Source organism: Bombina bombina, chromosome 2 (genome assembly GCF_027579735.1).
Source record: "Bombina bombina isolate aBomBom1 chromosome 2, aBomBom1.pri, whole genome shotgun sequence".
In the NCBI taxonomy this organism is placed as follows: Eukaryota; Metazoa; Chordata; class Amphibia; order Anura; family Bombinatoridae; genus Bombina; species Bombina bombina.
The window spans coordinates 1,089,818,790-1,089,834,691 of NC_069500.1; the positions used below are offsets into that span (position 1 = coordinate 1,089,818,790).

Consider the following 15,902-nt stretch of genomic DNA (forward strand, 5'->3'; position numbering starts at 1 on the left):
CAAATTACAAGATATTTAAACTAATTACACCTAATCTAATAGCCCTATCAAAATAAAAAAGCTCCCCCAAAATAAAAAAAAACCCTAGCCTAAACTAAATTACCAATAGCCCTTAAAAGGGCCTTTTGCGGGGCATTGCCCCAAAGAAATCAGCTCTTTTACCTGTAAAACAAAATACAAACACCCCCCCAACAGTAAAACCCACCACCCACACAACCAACCCCCCAAATAAAACCCTAACTAAAAAAAAAACTAAGCTCCCCATTGCCCTGAAAAGGGCATTTGTATGGGCATTGCCCTTAAAAGGGCATTTAGTTCTATTGCAGCCCAAAGCTCTAACCTAAAAATAAAACCCACCCAATAAACCCTTAAAAAAAAACTAACACTAACCCCTGAAGATCCACTTATAGTTTTGAAGAGCCGACATCCATCCTCAACGAAGCCAGGAGAAGTCCTCATCGAAGCGGCAAGAAGTCCTCAACGAAGCCGGGAGAAGTCTTCATCCAAGCCGGGAGAAGTGGTCCTCCAGACGGCATCTTCTATCTTCATCCATCCAGCGCGGAGCGGGTCCATCTTCAAGACATCCGACGCGGAGCATCCTCTTCTTCCGACGACTACCCGACGAATGAAGGTTCTTTTAAGTGATGTCATCCAAGATGGCGTCCCTTAGATTCCAATTGGCTGATAGAATTCTATCAGCCAATCGGAATTAAGGTTGAAAAAATCCTATTGGCTGATGCAATCAGTCAATAGGGTTGAGCTCACATTCTATTGGCTGATTGGAACAGCCAATAGAATGCGAGCTCAATCCTATTGGCTGATTGGATCAGCCAATAGGATTGAAGTTCAATCCTATTGCCTGATTGCATCAGCCAATAGGATTTTTTCAACCTTAATTCCGATTGGCTGATAGAATTCTTTCAGCCAATTGGAATCTAAGGGATGCCGTCTTGGATGACATCACTTAAAGGCGTAGTTGTCGTAAGAAGAGGATGCTCTGCACTGGATGTCTTAAAGATGGACCTGCTCCTCGCCGAATGGATGAAGATAGAAGATGCCATCTGGATGAAGACTTCTGCCCGTCTGGAGGACCACTTCTCCCTGCTTGGATGAATACTTCTCCCAGCTTCGTTGAGGACTTCTTGCCGCTTCGTTGAGGACTTCTTCCGGCTTGATGATGGATGTCGGGTCTTCAAAACTGTAAGTGGATCTTCAGGGGTTAGTGTTAGTTTTTTTAAGGGATTATTGGGTGGGTTTTATTTTTAGATTAGGGTTTGGGCAGCAATAGAGCTAAATGCCTTTTTAAGGGCAATGCCCATACAAATGCCCTTTTCAGGGCAATGGGGAGCTTAGATTTTTTTAGTTAGGGTTTTATTTGGGGGGTTGGTTGTGTGGGTGGTGGGTTTTACTGTTGGGGGGTTGTTTGTATTTTGTTTTACAGGTAAAAGAGCTGATTTCTTTGGGGCAATGCCCCGCAAAAGGCCCTTTTAAGGGCTATTGGTAGTTTAGTTTAGGCTAGGGTTTGGGGGGCTTTTTTATTTTGATAGGGCTATTAGATTAGGTGTAATTAGTTTAAATATCTTGTAATTTGTTTTTTATTTTTTGTAATTTACTGTTTTATTTTTTGTAATTTAGGTAATTGTATTTAATTTTGTTAATTGTATTTAATTTAGGCAATTTATTTAATTGTACTGTAAGGTTAGGTGTTAGTGTAACTAAGGTTAGGTTTTATTTTACAGGTAAATTTGTATTTATTTTAGCTAGGTAGTTAATAAATAGTTAATAACTATTTACTAACTAGTCTACCTAGTTAAAATAAATACAAACTTGCCTGTAAAATAAAAATAAAACCTAACCTAGATACAATGTAACTATTAGTTATATTGTAGCTATCTTAGGGTTTATTTTATAGGTAAGTATTTAGTTTTAAATAGGAATTATTTAGTTAATGATAAGAATTTTTATTTAGATTTATTTTAATTATATTTAAGTTAGGGGGTGTTAGGGTTTATGGTTAGACTTAGGTTTAGGGGTTAATAAATTTAATATAGTGGCGGCGACGTTGAGGGCGGCAGATTAGGGGTTAATAAATGTAGGTAGGCGGCGACGATGTTAGGGGAGGCAGATTAGGGGTTAATATGTTTATTATAGTGGGGACGACTTTGGGGGCGGAAGATTAGGGGTTAATAAGTGTAGGTTGGTTGCGGCGACATTGGGGGCTGCAGATTAGGGGTTAATAAGTATCATGTAGGTGTCGGCGATGTCCGGAGCAGCAGATTAGGGGTTAATAAGTATAATGTAGGTGTCGGCGATGTCCGGAGCGGCAGATTAGGGGTTAATAAGTATAATGTAGGTGTCGGCGATGTTGGGAGCGGCAGATTAGGGGTTAATAAGTGTAAGATTAGGGTTGTTTAGAATCAGGGTTCATGTTAGGGTGTTAGGTGTAAACATACATTTTGTTTCCCCATAGGAATCGATGGGGCTGCGTTACGGAGCTTTACGCTGCTTTTTTGCAGGTGTTAGGCTTTTTTTCACCAGCTCTCCCCATTGATGTCTATGGGAAAATCGTGCACAAGCACGTACAACCAGCTCACCGCTGACTTAAGCAGCGCTGGTATTGGAGTGCAGTATGGAGCTCAATTTTGCTTTACGCTCACTTCTTGCCTAATAACGCCAGGTTTAGGAAAACCTGTAATACCAGCGCACCCCTCTTACCGCAAAACTCATAATCTAGCCGATAGTTTTTAATAAAAAGGGCTATACATTTCTTTGCTACAAACTTCCTTTTATACTCATAAAATGTGTTCCCCATTGAGATCTGCGCAAATTGCTATATTAGAAGTCTAGAGAGACTGTGGAAGGTTCTGTTTGCACCTTTTATTTTGTATATAGTAGAAAACAGCATGAAGAAGTCCACTACTTATGCTCCATCAGCTTAGCACATCCTTTGGCTTATAGCTCAATCATTACCTGACAGGAATTTTAATGTGCACCCCCATAGAAGTTTATTATATGTGCAGATGTTGGTGCATCTTTGGACTCTTTGAATTACACAGATCTAGACCTAAGTGCTTCATGTATTAATAGGTTGATGGACAAGGTTTCAGTGCTTCGTACATTGCACAAAGGGCTCAAAAGCATCATCTGCTGCCTAATACATTTAGCTCTTAATGTTTAAAATATGTTTTAACACTGTCATATTACCGGGGATTACAAGGTTTTAAGCCCTCTTTAGAGGGACTATAGCAAACCCGCTTTTTGGTATTTACAGCAAAAGCAGGCAACAAAATGAATGAATGTTTACTGCATTGTTGTTTGTTTCTATTCTGTCTGTCTTTCTCTAATTATCAGCTTCTATAGCACATGATCAGCACAAGCTACAGGGAGTGCAGAATTATTAGGCAAGTTGTATTTTTGAGGATTAATTTTATTATTGAACAACAACCATGTTCTCAATGAACTAAAAAAAACTCATTAATATCAAACCTGAATATTTTTGGAAGTAGTTTTTAGTTTGTTTTTAGTTTTAGCTATTTTGGGGGGATATCTGTGTGTGCAGGTGACTATTACTGTGCATAATTATTAGGCAACTTAACAAAAAACAAATATATACCCATTTCAATTATTTATTTTTACCAGTGAAACCAATATAACATCTCAACATTCACAAATATACATTTCTGACATTCAAAAACAAAACAAAAACAAATCAGTGACCAATATAGCCACCTTTCTTTGCAAGGACACTCAAAAGCCTGCCATCCATGGATTCTGTCAGTGTTTTGATCTGTTCACCACCAACATTGCGTGCAGCAGCAACCACAGCCTCCCAGACACTGTTCAGAGAGGTGTACTGTTTTCCCTCCTTGTAAATCTCACATTTGATGATGGACCACAGGTTCTCAATGGGGTTCAGATCAGGTGAACAAGGAGGCCATGTCATTAGATTTTCTTCTTTTATACCCTTTCTTGCCAGCCACGCTGTGGAGTACTTGGACCCGTGTGATGGAGCATTGTCCTGCATGAAAATCATGTTTTTCTTCTGTTAAGTGTGATCAGTCCACGGGTCATCATTACTTCTGGGATATTAACTCCTCCCCAACAGGAAGTGCAAGAGGATTCACCCAGCAGAGCTGCATATAGCTCCTCCCCTCTACGTCACTCCCAGTCATTCTCTTGCACCCAACGACTAGATAGGATGTGTGAGAGGACTATGGTGATTATACTTAGTTTTATATCTTCAATCAAAAGTTTGTTATTTTAAAATAGCACCGGAGTGTGTTATTACCTCTCTGGCAGAGTTTGAAGAAGAATCTACCAGAGTTTTTGCTATGATTTTAGCCGGAGTAGTTAAGATCATATTGCTGTTTCTCGGCCATCTGAGGAGAGGTAAACTTCAGATCAGGGGACAGCGGGCAGATGAATCTGCATAGAGGTATGTAGCAGCTTTTATTTTCTGACAATGGAATTGATGAGAAAATCCTGCCATACCGATATAATGTCATGTATGTATACTTTACACTTCAGTATTCTGGGGAATGGTACTTCACTAGAATTACACTGTAAGAAGTACATAAAGCTGTTTATTAACTAGAAATTATGTTTAACGTTTTTGCTGGAATGTAAAATCGTTTTCATTTGCTGAGGTACTGAGTGAATAAATGTTTGGGCACCATTTTTCCACTTGGCAGTTGCTTAATCTTTTTCTGACAGTTTCTGTTCTCTCTCACTGCTGTGTGTGAGGGGGAGGGGCCGTTTTTTGGCGCTTTTTCTATGCATCAGTTATTTCAGTCAGCAGCTCATTGTATTTCCTGCATGATCCGGTTCATCTCTACAGAACTCAGGGGTCTTCAAACTTATTTTGAGGGAGGTAATTTCTCTCAGCAGAGCTGTGAGAATTATAGTTGACTGTGATAAAAAACGTTTATTCTGTAATTGTTTCCTGCTTTCAGAATTTGTTATCTTTGCTATTGGGATTAAACCTTTGCTAAAGTTGTGTTGTTTACAAGGATTGAGGCTATAACTGTTTCAATTTATTAATTTTCAACTGTCATAGATTTTCTGTGCTTCTTAAAGGCACAGTACGTTTTTAATATTATTCTAATTGAATTGTATTCCAAGTTGCAAGTTTATTTGCTAGTGTGTTAAACATGTCTGATTCAGAGGAAGATACCTGTGTCATTTGTTGCAATGCCAAAGTGGAGCCCAATAGAAATTTATGTACTAACTGTATTGATGCTACAATTGAACAAATTTCACCAAACAACGAGGGGAGAGTTATGCCGACTAACTCGCCTCACGTGCCAGTACCTGCATCTCCCGCTCGGGAGGTGCGTGATATTGTAGCGCCGAGTACATCTGGCCGGCCATTACAAATCACATTACAGGATATGGCTTCTGTTATGACTGAAGTTTTGGCTAAATTACCAGAACTAAGAGGTAAGCGTGATCACTCTGGGGTGAGAACAGAGTGCGCTGATAATATTAGGGCCATGTCAGACACTGCGTCACAGGTTGCAGAACATGAGGACGGAGAACTTCATTCTGTGGGTGACGGTTCTGATCCAAACAGACTGGATTCAGATATTTCAAATTTTAAATTTAAACTGGAAAACCTCCGTGTATTACTAGGGGAGGTGTTAGCGGCTCTGAATGATTGTAACACAGTTGCAATACCAGAGAAAATGTGTAGGTTGGATAAATATTTTGCGGTACCGACGAGTACTGACGTTTTTCCTATACCTAAGAGACTTACTGAAATTGTTACTAAGGAGTGGGATAGACCAGGTGTGCCATTCTCACCCCCTCCGATATTTAGAAAAATGTTTCCAATAGACGCCACCACACGGGACTTATGGCAAACGGTCCCTAAGGTGGAGGGAGCAGTTTCTACTTTAGCTAAGCGTACCACTATCCCGGTGGAGGATAGCTGTGCTTTTTCAGATCCAATGGATAAAACATTAGAGGGTTACCTTAAGAAAATGTTTGTTCAACAAGGTTTTATATTGCAACCCCTTGCATGCATTGCGCCGATCACGGCTGCAGCGGCGTTCTGGATTGAGTCTCTGGAAGAGAACATTAGTTCAGCTACTCTGGACGACATTACGGACAGGCTTAGAGTCCTTAAACTAGCTAATTCATTCATTTCAGAGGCCGTAGTACATCTAACTAAACTTACGGCGAAGAATTCAGGATTCGCCATTCAGGCACGCAGGGCGCTGTGGCTAAAATCCTGGTCAGCTGATGTTACTTCTAAGTCTAAATTGCTTAATATACCTTTCAAAGGGCAGACCTTATTCGGGCCCGGGTTGAAAGAGATTATCGCTGACATTACAGGAGGTAAAGGCCATGCCCTGCCTCAGGACAAAGCCAAAGCTAAGACTAGACAGTCTAATTTTCGTTCCTTTCGTAATTTCAAAGCAGGAGCAGCATCAACTTCCTCTGCACCAAAACAGGAAGGAGCTGTTGCTCGCTACAGACAAGGCTGGAAACCTAACCAGTCCTGGAACAAGGGCAAGCAGACCAGGAAACCTGCTGCTGCCCCTAAAACAGCATGAATTGAGGGCCCCCGATCCGGGATCGGATCTAGTGGGGGGCAGACTTTCTCTCTTCGCCCAGGCTTGGGCAAGAGATGTCCAGGATCCCTGGGCACTAGAAATAATATCTCAGGGATACCTTCTGGACTTCAAATACTCTCCTCCAGGAGAGAGATTTCATCTGTCAAGGTTGTCAACAATCCAGACAAAGAAAGAAGCGTTTCTACGCTGCGTACAAGAGCTCTTGTTAATGGGAGTAATCCATCCAGTTCCACGATCGGAACAGGGACAGGGGTTTTACTCAAATCTGTTTGTGGTTCCCAAAAAAGAGGGAACTTTCAGACCAATCCTGGACTTAAAGATCCTAAACAAATTCCTAAGAGTTCCATCGTTCAAGATGGAGACTATTCGGACAATTTTACCTATGATCCAAGAGGGTCAGTACATGACCACTGTAGATTTAAAAGATGCTTACCTTCACATACCGATTCACAAAGATCATTACCGGTACCTAAGGTTTGCCTTCCTAGACAGGCATTACCAGTTTGTGGCTCTTCCATTCGGATTGGCTACAGCTCCAAGAATCTTCACAAAGGTTCTGGGTGCTCTTCTGGCGGTACTAAGACCGCGGGGAATCTCGGTAGCTCCATACCTAGACGACATTCTGATTCAAGCTTCAAGCTTTCAAACTGCCAAGTCTCATACAGAGTTAGTACTGGCATTTCTAAGGTCACATGGATGGAAGGTGAACGAAAAGAAAAGTTCACTCGTTCCACTCACAAGAGTTCCCTTCCTGGGGACTCTTATAGATTCTGTAAAAATGAAGATTTACCTGACAGAGGACAGGTTAACAAGACTTCAAAGTGCTTGCCGCACCCTTCATTCCATTCAACACCCGTCAGTGGCTCAATGCATGGAGGTAATCGGCTTAATGGTAGCGGCAATGGACATAGTACCCTTTGCACGCCTACACCTCAGACCACTGCAACTGTGCATGCTAAGTCAGTGGAATGGGGATTACGCAGACTTATCCCCTTCTCTGAATCTGGATCAAGAGACCAGAAATTCTCTTCTTTGGTGGCTTTCTCGGCCACATCTGTCCAGGGGGATGCCATTCAGCAGACCAGACTGGACAATTGTAACAACAGACGCCAGCCTTCTAGGTTGGGGTGCCGTCTGGAATTCTCTGAAGGCTCAGGGACAATGGAGTCAGGAGGAGAGTCTCCTGCCAATAAACATTCTGGAATTGAGAGCAGTTCTCAATGCCCTCCTGGCTTGGCCCCAGTTGACAACGCGGGGTTTCATCAGGTTTCAGTCGGACAACATCACGACTGTAGCTTACATCAACCATCAGGGAGGGACAAGAAGCTCCCTAGCTATGATGGAAGTATCAAAGATAATTCGCTGGGCAGAGTCTCACTCTTGCCATCTGTCAGCAATCCACATCCCGGGAGTGGAGAACTGGGAGGCGGATTTCTTAAGTCGTCAGACTTTTCATCCGGGGGAGTGGGAACTTCATCCGGAGGTCTTTGCCCAAATACTTCGACGTTGGGGCAAACCAGAGATAGATCTCATGGCGTCTCGACAGAACGCCAAGCTTCCTCGTTACGGGTCCAGATCCAGGGATCCAGAAGCAGTCCTGATAGATGCCCTGACAGCACCTTGGGACTTCAGGATGGCTTACGTGTTTCCACCCTTCCCGATGCTTCCTCGATTGATTGCCAGAATCAAACAAGAGAGAGCATCAGTGATTCTAATAGCACCTGCGTGGCCACGCAGGACTTGGTATGCAGATCTGGTGGACATGTCATCCTGTCCACCTTGGTCTCTACCTCTGAAACAGGACCTTCTGATACAGGGTCCCTTCAAACATCAAAGTCTAACTTCTCTGAAGCTGACTGCTTGGAAATTGAACGCTTGATTTTATCAAGACGTGGGTTTTCTGAGTCAGTTATTGATACCTTAATACAGGCTAGGAAACCTGTTACCAGAAAGATTTACCATAAGATATGGCGTAAATACCTATATTGGTGTGAATCCAAAGGTTACTCTTGGAGTAAGGTTAGGATTCCTAGGATATTGTCTTTTCTACAAGAAGGTTTAGAAAAGGGTTTATCTGCTAGTTCATTAAAGGGACAGATCTCAGCTCTGTCCATTCTGTTACACAAACGTCTGTCAGAAGTTCCTGACGTCCAGGCTTTTTGTCAGGCTTTGGCCAGGATTAAGCCTGTGTTTAAAACTGTTGCTCCACCATGGAGTTTAAACCTTGTTCTTAATGTTTTACAGGGCGTTCCGTTTGAACCCCTTCATTCCATTGATATAAAGTTGTTATCTTGGAAAGTTCTATTTTTAATGGCTATTTCCTCGGCTCGAAGAGTCTCTGAGTTATCAGCCTTACATTGTGATTCTCCTTATTTGATTTTTCATTCGGATAAGGTAGTTCTGCGTACTAAACCTGGGTTCTTACCTAAGGTAGTCACTAACAGGAATATCAATCAAGAGATTGTTGTTCCTTCTTTATGCCCAAATCCTTCTTCGAAGAAGGAACGTCTACTGCACAACCTGGATGTAGTCCGTGCTCTAAAATTTTACTTACAGGCAACTAAGGAATTTCGACAAACGTCTTCTCTGTTTGTCGTTTACTCTGGGCAGAGGAGAGGTCAAAAAGCTTCTGCTACCTCTCTTTCTTTTTGGCTTCGTAGCATAATTCGTTTAGCTTATGAGACTGCTGGACAGCAGCCTCCTGAAAGGATTACAGCTCATTCTACTAGAGCTGTGGCTTCTACTTGGGCCTTTAAGAATGAGGCCTCTGTTGAACAGATTTGCAAGGCTGCAACTTGGTCTTCGCTTCATACTTTTTCCAAATTTTACAAATTTGACACTTTTGCTTCATCGGAGGCTATTTTTGGGAGAAAGGTTCTTCAGGCAGTGGTTCCTTCTGTATAAAGAGCCTGCCTATCCCTCCCGTCATCCGTGTACTTTTGCTTTGGTATTGGTATCCCAGAAGTAATGATGACCCGTGGACTGATCACACTTAACAGAAGAAAACATAATTTATGCTTACCTGATAAATTCCTTTCTTCTGTAGTGTGATCAGTCCACGGCCCGCCCTGTTTTAAGGCAGGTAAATATTTTTTAATTTATACTCCAGTCACCACTTCACCCTTGGCTTTTCCTTTCTCGTTGGTCCTTGGTCGAATGACTGGGAGTGACGTAGAGGGGAGGAGCTATATGCAGCTCTGCTGGGTGAATCCTCTTGCACTTCCTGTTGGGGAGGAGTTAATATCCCAGAAGTAATGATGACCCGTGGACTGATCACACTACAGAAGAAAGGAATTTATCAGGTAAGCATAAATTATGTTTTCTTGAAGGATGCAGACTTCTTCCTGTACCACTGCTTGAAGAAGGTGTCTTCCAGAAACTGGCAGTAGGACTGGGAGTTGAGCTTGACTCCATCCTCAACCTGAAAAGGCCCCACAAGCTCATCTTTGATGATACCAGCCCAAACCAGTACTCCACCTCCACCTTGCTGGCGTCTGAGTCGGACTGGAGCTCTCTGCCCTTTACCAATCCAGCCACGGGCCCATCCATCTGGCCCATCAAGACTCACTCTCATTTCATCAGTCCATAAAACCTTAGAAAAATCAGTCTTGAGATATTTCTTGGCCCAGTCTTGACGTTTCAGCTTGTGTGTCTTGTTCAGTGGTGGTCGTCTTTCAGCCTTTCTTAACTTGGCCATGTTTCTGAGTATTGCACACCTTGTGCTTTTGGGCACTCCAGTGATGTTGCAGCTCTGAAATATGGCCAAACTGGTGGCAAGTGGCATCTTGGCAGCTGCACGCTTGACTTTTCTCAGTTCATGGGCAGTTATTTTGCGCCTTGGTTTTTCCACACGCTTCTTGCGACCCTGTTGACTATTTTGAATGAAGAGCTTGATTGTTCGATGATCACGCTTCAGAAGCTTTGCAATTTTAAGAGTGCTGCATCCCTCTGCAAGATATCTCACTATTTTTGACTTTTCTGAGCCTGTCAAGTCCTTCTTTTGACCCATTTTGCCAAAGGAAAGGAAGTTGCCTAATAATTATGCACACCTGATATAGGGTGTTGATGTCATTAGACCACACCCCTTCTCATTACAGAGATGCACATCACCAAATATGCTTAATTGGTAGTAGGCTTTCGAGCCTATACAGCTTGAAGTAAGACAACATGCATAAAGAGGATGATGTGGTCAAAATACTAATTTGCCTAATAATTCTGCACTCCCTGTATGCTCATATGCATTAAATAGGTTTTATATTTAAATGGTGTTTTGAAACAAAAAGGTGAGAAATTGTGCATCTTATTTGAATATTATTACCCATAATAACTTTATGCAGTGAACTGAGGTTTTTTCTATGACTACATATGGATTGGGTGACCATATTGAGTTAATTTACAATTCTAGCATTTATGCTGTTCCTTATGTATGTACATACTTGCCTTGTATTTACCCTGTACATCAAAGCTTCATTTTTAAATACTGACACCTGTTTTATGTTTGTTTTGTAGTTCATTTCTCGAGGGAACCAGGATGGCTTGAAGGGACTTTGAATGGCAGGAGAGGACTTATTCCACAAAATTATGTTCAGTTTCTCTAGCTGTGTGTGCTCGATTGTTCAGAAGCTGTACATGGTATCCATGGATTTTCTGTTCGTCACGCTACTTGTTTCGTGACTGCTTTTATCACCTGACCAGACTTCAGTTGGATAAAGGACTTTTGTGAAAAGTCCTTTAAATATTGCCAAACTGAAATTACTTTTTTTTAAATGTTTTATTAGACCATATACATTTGCATTTGTTGTCTTTTAAAAAATATATATATATATCATCACCACTCTCAAGTTTAATATATGAATATTTTTTTCACATTTCACACATCATTCCTAGGTAATGAGAGTGTTTTATGCAACTATATTTAATTAAATTTAAAGGTTTATTTTATTGCCTTGATGACTACAAATTAAAGATTAATGACACGCATGAGCTGAAATCTAGCACACACACACACATATAATGCAGCTGGATTTGTACACCATTTTATGGCTTGGCATTATCTGAAAAATTGTGTAGATGGACTTTTACATACAATTTCAAAATGAAGCATTTTATATATATATATATATTTTCCTTCAATATTGTTAATTGTTTTTTAGCAGTCACGTTTATGTCAGTGTTTTAGTTTTGTTTTTGTTTGTTTTTTCACGTGATCAGTGTTACTGGTTTTAAAATAAAGTACTGCCAACTTCACTTTATCTGTAATAAAATATTTTTGACATTGGACCATATATTACGTTACTGTAATTGCAAGATTATAGAGAGAAGCACAGTTTTTTTATGTAAAAATAACTGGAAACTCTAGGCAGGAAAACAATACATAGAATGAGTCACAAGTAATTTAATGTCATACTCAGCAATGTATAAATGTATTTTGCTAGATACGTTTTTGAGAGTACTGCGTTTCCTCTCATGCTACAAAAAAACAAAATTTAAAAGCATAATTATCATGCAGTTCTGTGACACATCAACCATAGTATTATGGGAACTTTGTGGAACACTGATAACTTATGAAATCCCAACTGAAAACCTAAATCTTTAAGAGAAGCTGCCTGATGAAATTAATAGATACGAAGCTGGAACAGACCTGTAAAATAAAGAGATTAATACAAATATAAGAAACTAATCTGACTAAAAGAAGAGGAATCATATGTGATCTAAATCTTTGACATTTTTACCTGCTGGTATGTCCATCTACATTTTTATCTAAACCCAAAGCAGCATCCACCTGAAAAGAATGGGAGAAATAATCCACCAGTACAAGAACCAAACCAGACCATAAAACACCATAAGCTGCAACTGAAACAAAAGGGAATTTGAGATACAAACATAGTAGTAGGCATGAGTGTTTGTTTGTTTTATAAGAATATGGCCGGGTTAGCAGGATTCTGTTCTTTTCATTACCGGATATGTCAGCGTAAAAGTGCAACACACAAAGATCTGAATTTGCACAGATCTTTGTGTATTGCACTTTCACACTGGAATATCTGACACTGAAAATACCCATATGTCACTGCCTGCAAACATATTTCCAAAAAAAAGCCCATTCCTAACAGATAGCCACACCCTGATTGAAAACACTTTGATATTCACAATTAATAAAATAATTAACTTGCCTCTCCCACTTGGATTGGTCTATTAACTACACAATAATATAGCTACATAACATCCCCAAGTGCAGAACCACCAGGTACCTGGGAAGCTTCTTGTTTAGATGGGAAGCCATCAGATCTATTTCAGGAAGATCCCACATCTGTACTATCTGACAAAATACATCCGGATGGAGAGACCACTCCCCTGGATATAAAGACTGATGACTGAGATAATCTCAGTCTACACCTGGGATATGTATCACAGAAATTAAAAAAAAAAATTGAATTCCATCCAAGAAAGTATCCAAGATACTTCTTTCATCGCTAAAGGACTGCGAGTCCCACTCTAATGATTGACATATGCCACAGTTGTGATATTGTTTGTCTGAAAATTAATGAATCATTCTCTCTTTAATAGAGGCCAAACCTGAAGAGCACAGAGTTCTAAAATATTGATTGGTAACCTCGCCTCTTGAGAAACCAATTTCATTCATCTCTTGTCTGTTAAAGACAGAGTCATGGATACTGAATCTATCTGGAAACCTAAAAAGGTGACCCTTGTCTGAGGAATCAAGAAACTCTTTGGTAAATTGATCCTCCAACCATGTCTTTGAAGAAACAACACAAGTTGATTCGTGTGAGATTCTGCTAAATTAAAAGATTGAGCCAGTACCAAGATATCATCCAAATAAGGAAACACTGCAATACCCTGCTCTCTGATTACAGATAGAAGGGCACCGAGAATCTTCAAAAAAATTATTGGAGCTGTTGCTAGGCCAAATGAAAGAGCAACAAATTGGTAATGCTTGTCTAGAAAAGAGAATCTCAGAAACCGATAGTGGTCTGGATGAATCAGAATGTGAAGATACACATCCTATAAGTCTATTGAGGACATGTAATGATTTTGCTGAACAAAATGCAGAATAGTCCTTATAGTCACCATCTTGAAAGTTGGGACCCTTACAAATTGATTCATAAACTTCAGATCCAAAGACTGAAGCTTACCCACTCCATATCCCGGCTGCTCAACTCCATGCTCTTCAAGCTAAGCATAAATTCAAATGGAACCACAAAGGGATTAGACATTTAGGCGTATTCCTATCGCATGACTTTAGGAATGTAGTCGCAACCAACTATGACCATTTTCTTCAGACACTCAAACAAATGTTAACATTGGCCAGATATAAAGAAATATCTTGGATGGGTAGGATCTCTGAGCTTAAAATGATGATCCTGGCAAAACTCACATACCTATATCGATGCCTTCCGTTAAAACTCCCCACTGCATACTTATACACATTCCAATCATTACTTAACAAATATATCTGGTCAAATACAAGACCCCGTATAGCGAGTAAGATATTACAGGCACCGATAGAGGATTGGGTCTTCCCAACCTCAGGACGTATTACGAAGCTGCTATGCTTACCCACATCTCAGGATGGGGCCCCACTAAGGAGCCCCCTAGATGGTATGACATTGAACAAGCCTCACTGCCACATGATATTCTTCTCCCAGACCTAATATGGATCCGGCTACATTGTAGATGCCTTCCCTCCCCGTCTAACCCAGTTCTCAAACATTGTCTTTCTATGTGGCATAAATTGCATCATTCCCCTATGGTAGCCCCCCATCCATCACCCATTCATAGTATACAAGGACTCCTCAGGGGACTCCCGGACTCTAATACCTCTAGCTGGTCTACTCTCGCTATAACAACAATACGGGACTTATATGTTGGGAACACCTGGGCCTTGTGTCCTGAGCTTATTTTACAATACACAATCCCAAGGAAAATGCACTTTGAAGTGATGCGCTTTAGGGCTCTACCAAACAGTTGGAATTTATTTAAAACTCCACCACGCACCAATTCATTGTTGGAATCTAGATGGCAAATGGGATTACAGGGACACAAACCACTCACAATTCACTACCAGGGCATCTAAAACTGTCCTACTTTACAAAAAAACACATAATATTCTGGCATGGGAGAGGGACTTAGACAGGGTACTTGACACCCAGATTTGGATGAAAGCTATATCTGATACTAGACAGGTAATCCACTGCATAACCCTCTTTTATTTTATTAACTACTTACAAGATGGCACTGGGTCCCAACTAGGTTGCGCAGATTCTCTCCCGCCACGTCAGATCGGTGTTGGAGGGGATGTGGTGACAAAGGAGACGACATCCACATCTGGTGGAGCTGTCCAGAAATTAGTAAACTATGGACCAAGGTCTTTACCCTATGTAGACACCTCTCCCTCCCAACAGATCAGGGCCCTGATACTTGCTTACTACACTTGAATATCCCTAAACTTCCTAAACCACAGAAACACCTTTTTATTTATCTTCTGATGTCCACCAAACTTGCTATTGTAAGACACTGGAAACAGCAGAGTGCCCCCACAGTAGGAAAGGTAATTGAGATAATCTCTAACATAAAAATAATGGAGGAGGCAGTATATCTAAACAGAGGAATCTTAGACCTCCACACTGATATCTGGTCCCCATGGGATTCTCTCCCACACGATTTAGCTCTTAAAATAGGATCAGGAACAACTTCCTGCTAACCCCACCCCCCCTTCCCCTCCTATACTTCTCTCTCTCTCTCTCTCTCTCTCTCTCTCTTTTTTTTCTCTTTTTTCTTCAGTATTTTCTCTCTCTTCTATTTTTTCTCTATGAAGATTATCAGAAGAGATAAAAAGAGTCAATTGAAAATTTCTATTTATTGGTATATATTGAAGTGGACTTGTTGCACTATACTGTTTTTTTTTTTTTTTTTAAATGTGTACTTTCCTGGAGCTATACTTTACAGCTTTTATAGGTTGTTACTGGACACTCCAAGCTACCGAGTTATGGACAGAGACTATTTGCAGTATTTCTTAATGGTTGTTCAGTAGCCAGTTTTATTTGTGGTAAAAACTGAATTGAAAAGCGAGGTTCACAACAATTAGCTGACCTCTCTTGTGAGATCAGTGAGAAATTCTAAGTAAGATGTTACTTACTCTGTTTTCTGATTACTATGTAATATGGATAGAACTACCTATATATGTCTTACTATCGTACTGTTGTTTATAATTGTAACCTCAATAAAAATCTATTTAATAAAAAAAAAAAAAACTTCAGATCCAGAACTGGTCTGAAATAATTTTCCTTCTTTGGGACAATGAATAGA

The 15,902-nt window shown here is 40.5% G+C and overlaps 1 protein-coding gene across 3 annotated transcripts in view; it reads left to right on the forward strand.

The window, feature by feature from the left end:
• ARHGAP10 (Rho GTPase activating protein 10) overlaps positions 1 to 11,858 on the forward strand; it is a 784,460-nt gene extending 772,602 nt beyond the window's left edge. For all 3 annotated transcript variants that reach the window (XM_053703724.1, XM_053703722.1, XM_053703725.1), the window contains one exon: positions 11,088 to 11,858. Coding sequence is in view for 2 of the 3 variants with exons in the window: in XM_053703722.1 (XP_053559697.1) it covers positions 11,088 to 11,176 (89 nt within the window). In the remaining variant the exon portion in view is untranslated. The remainder of the gene's footprint in view (positions 1 to 11,087) is intronic.
• Positions 11,859 to 15,902: the final 4,044 nt, after the last annotated feature.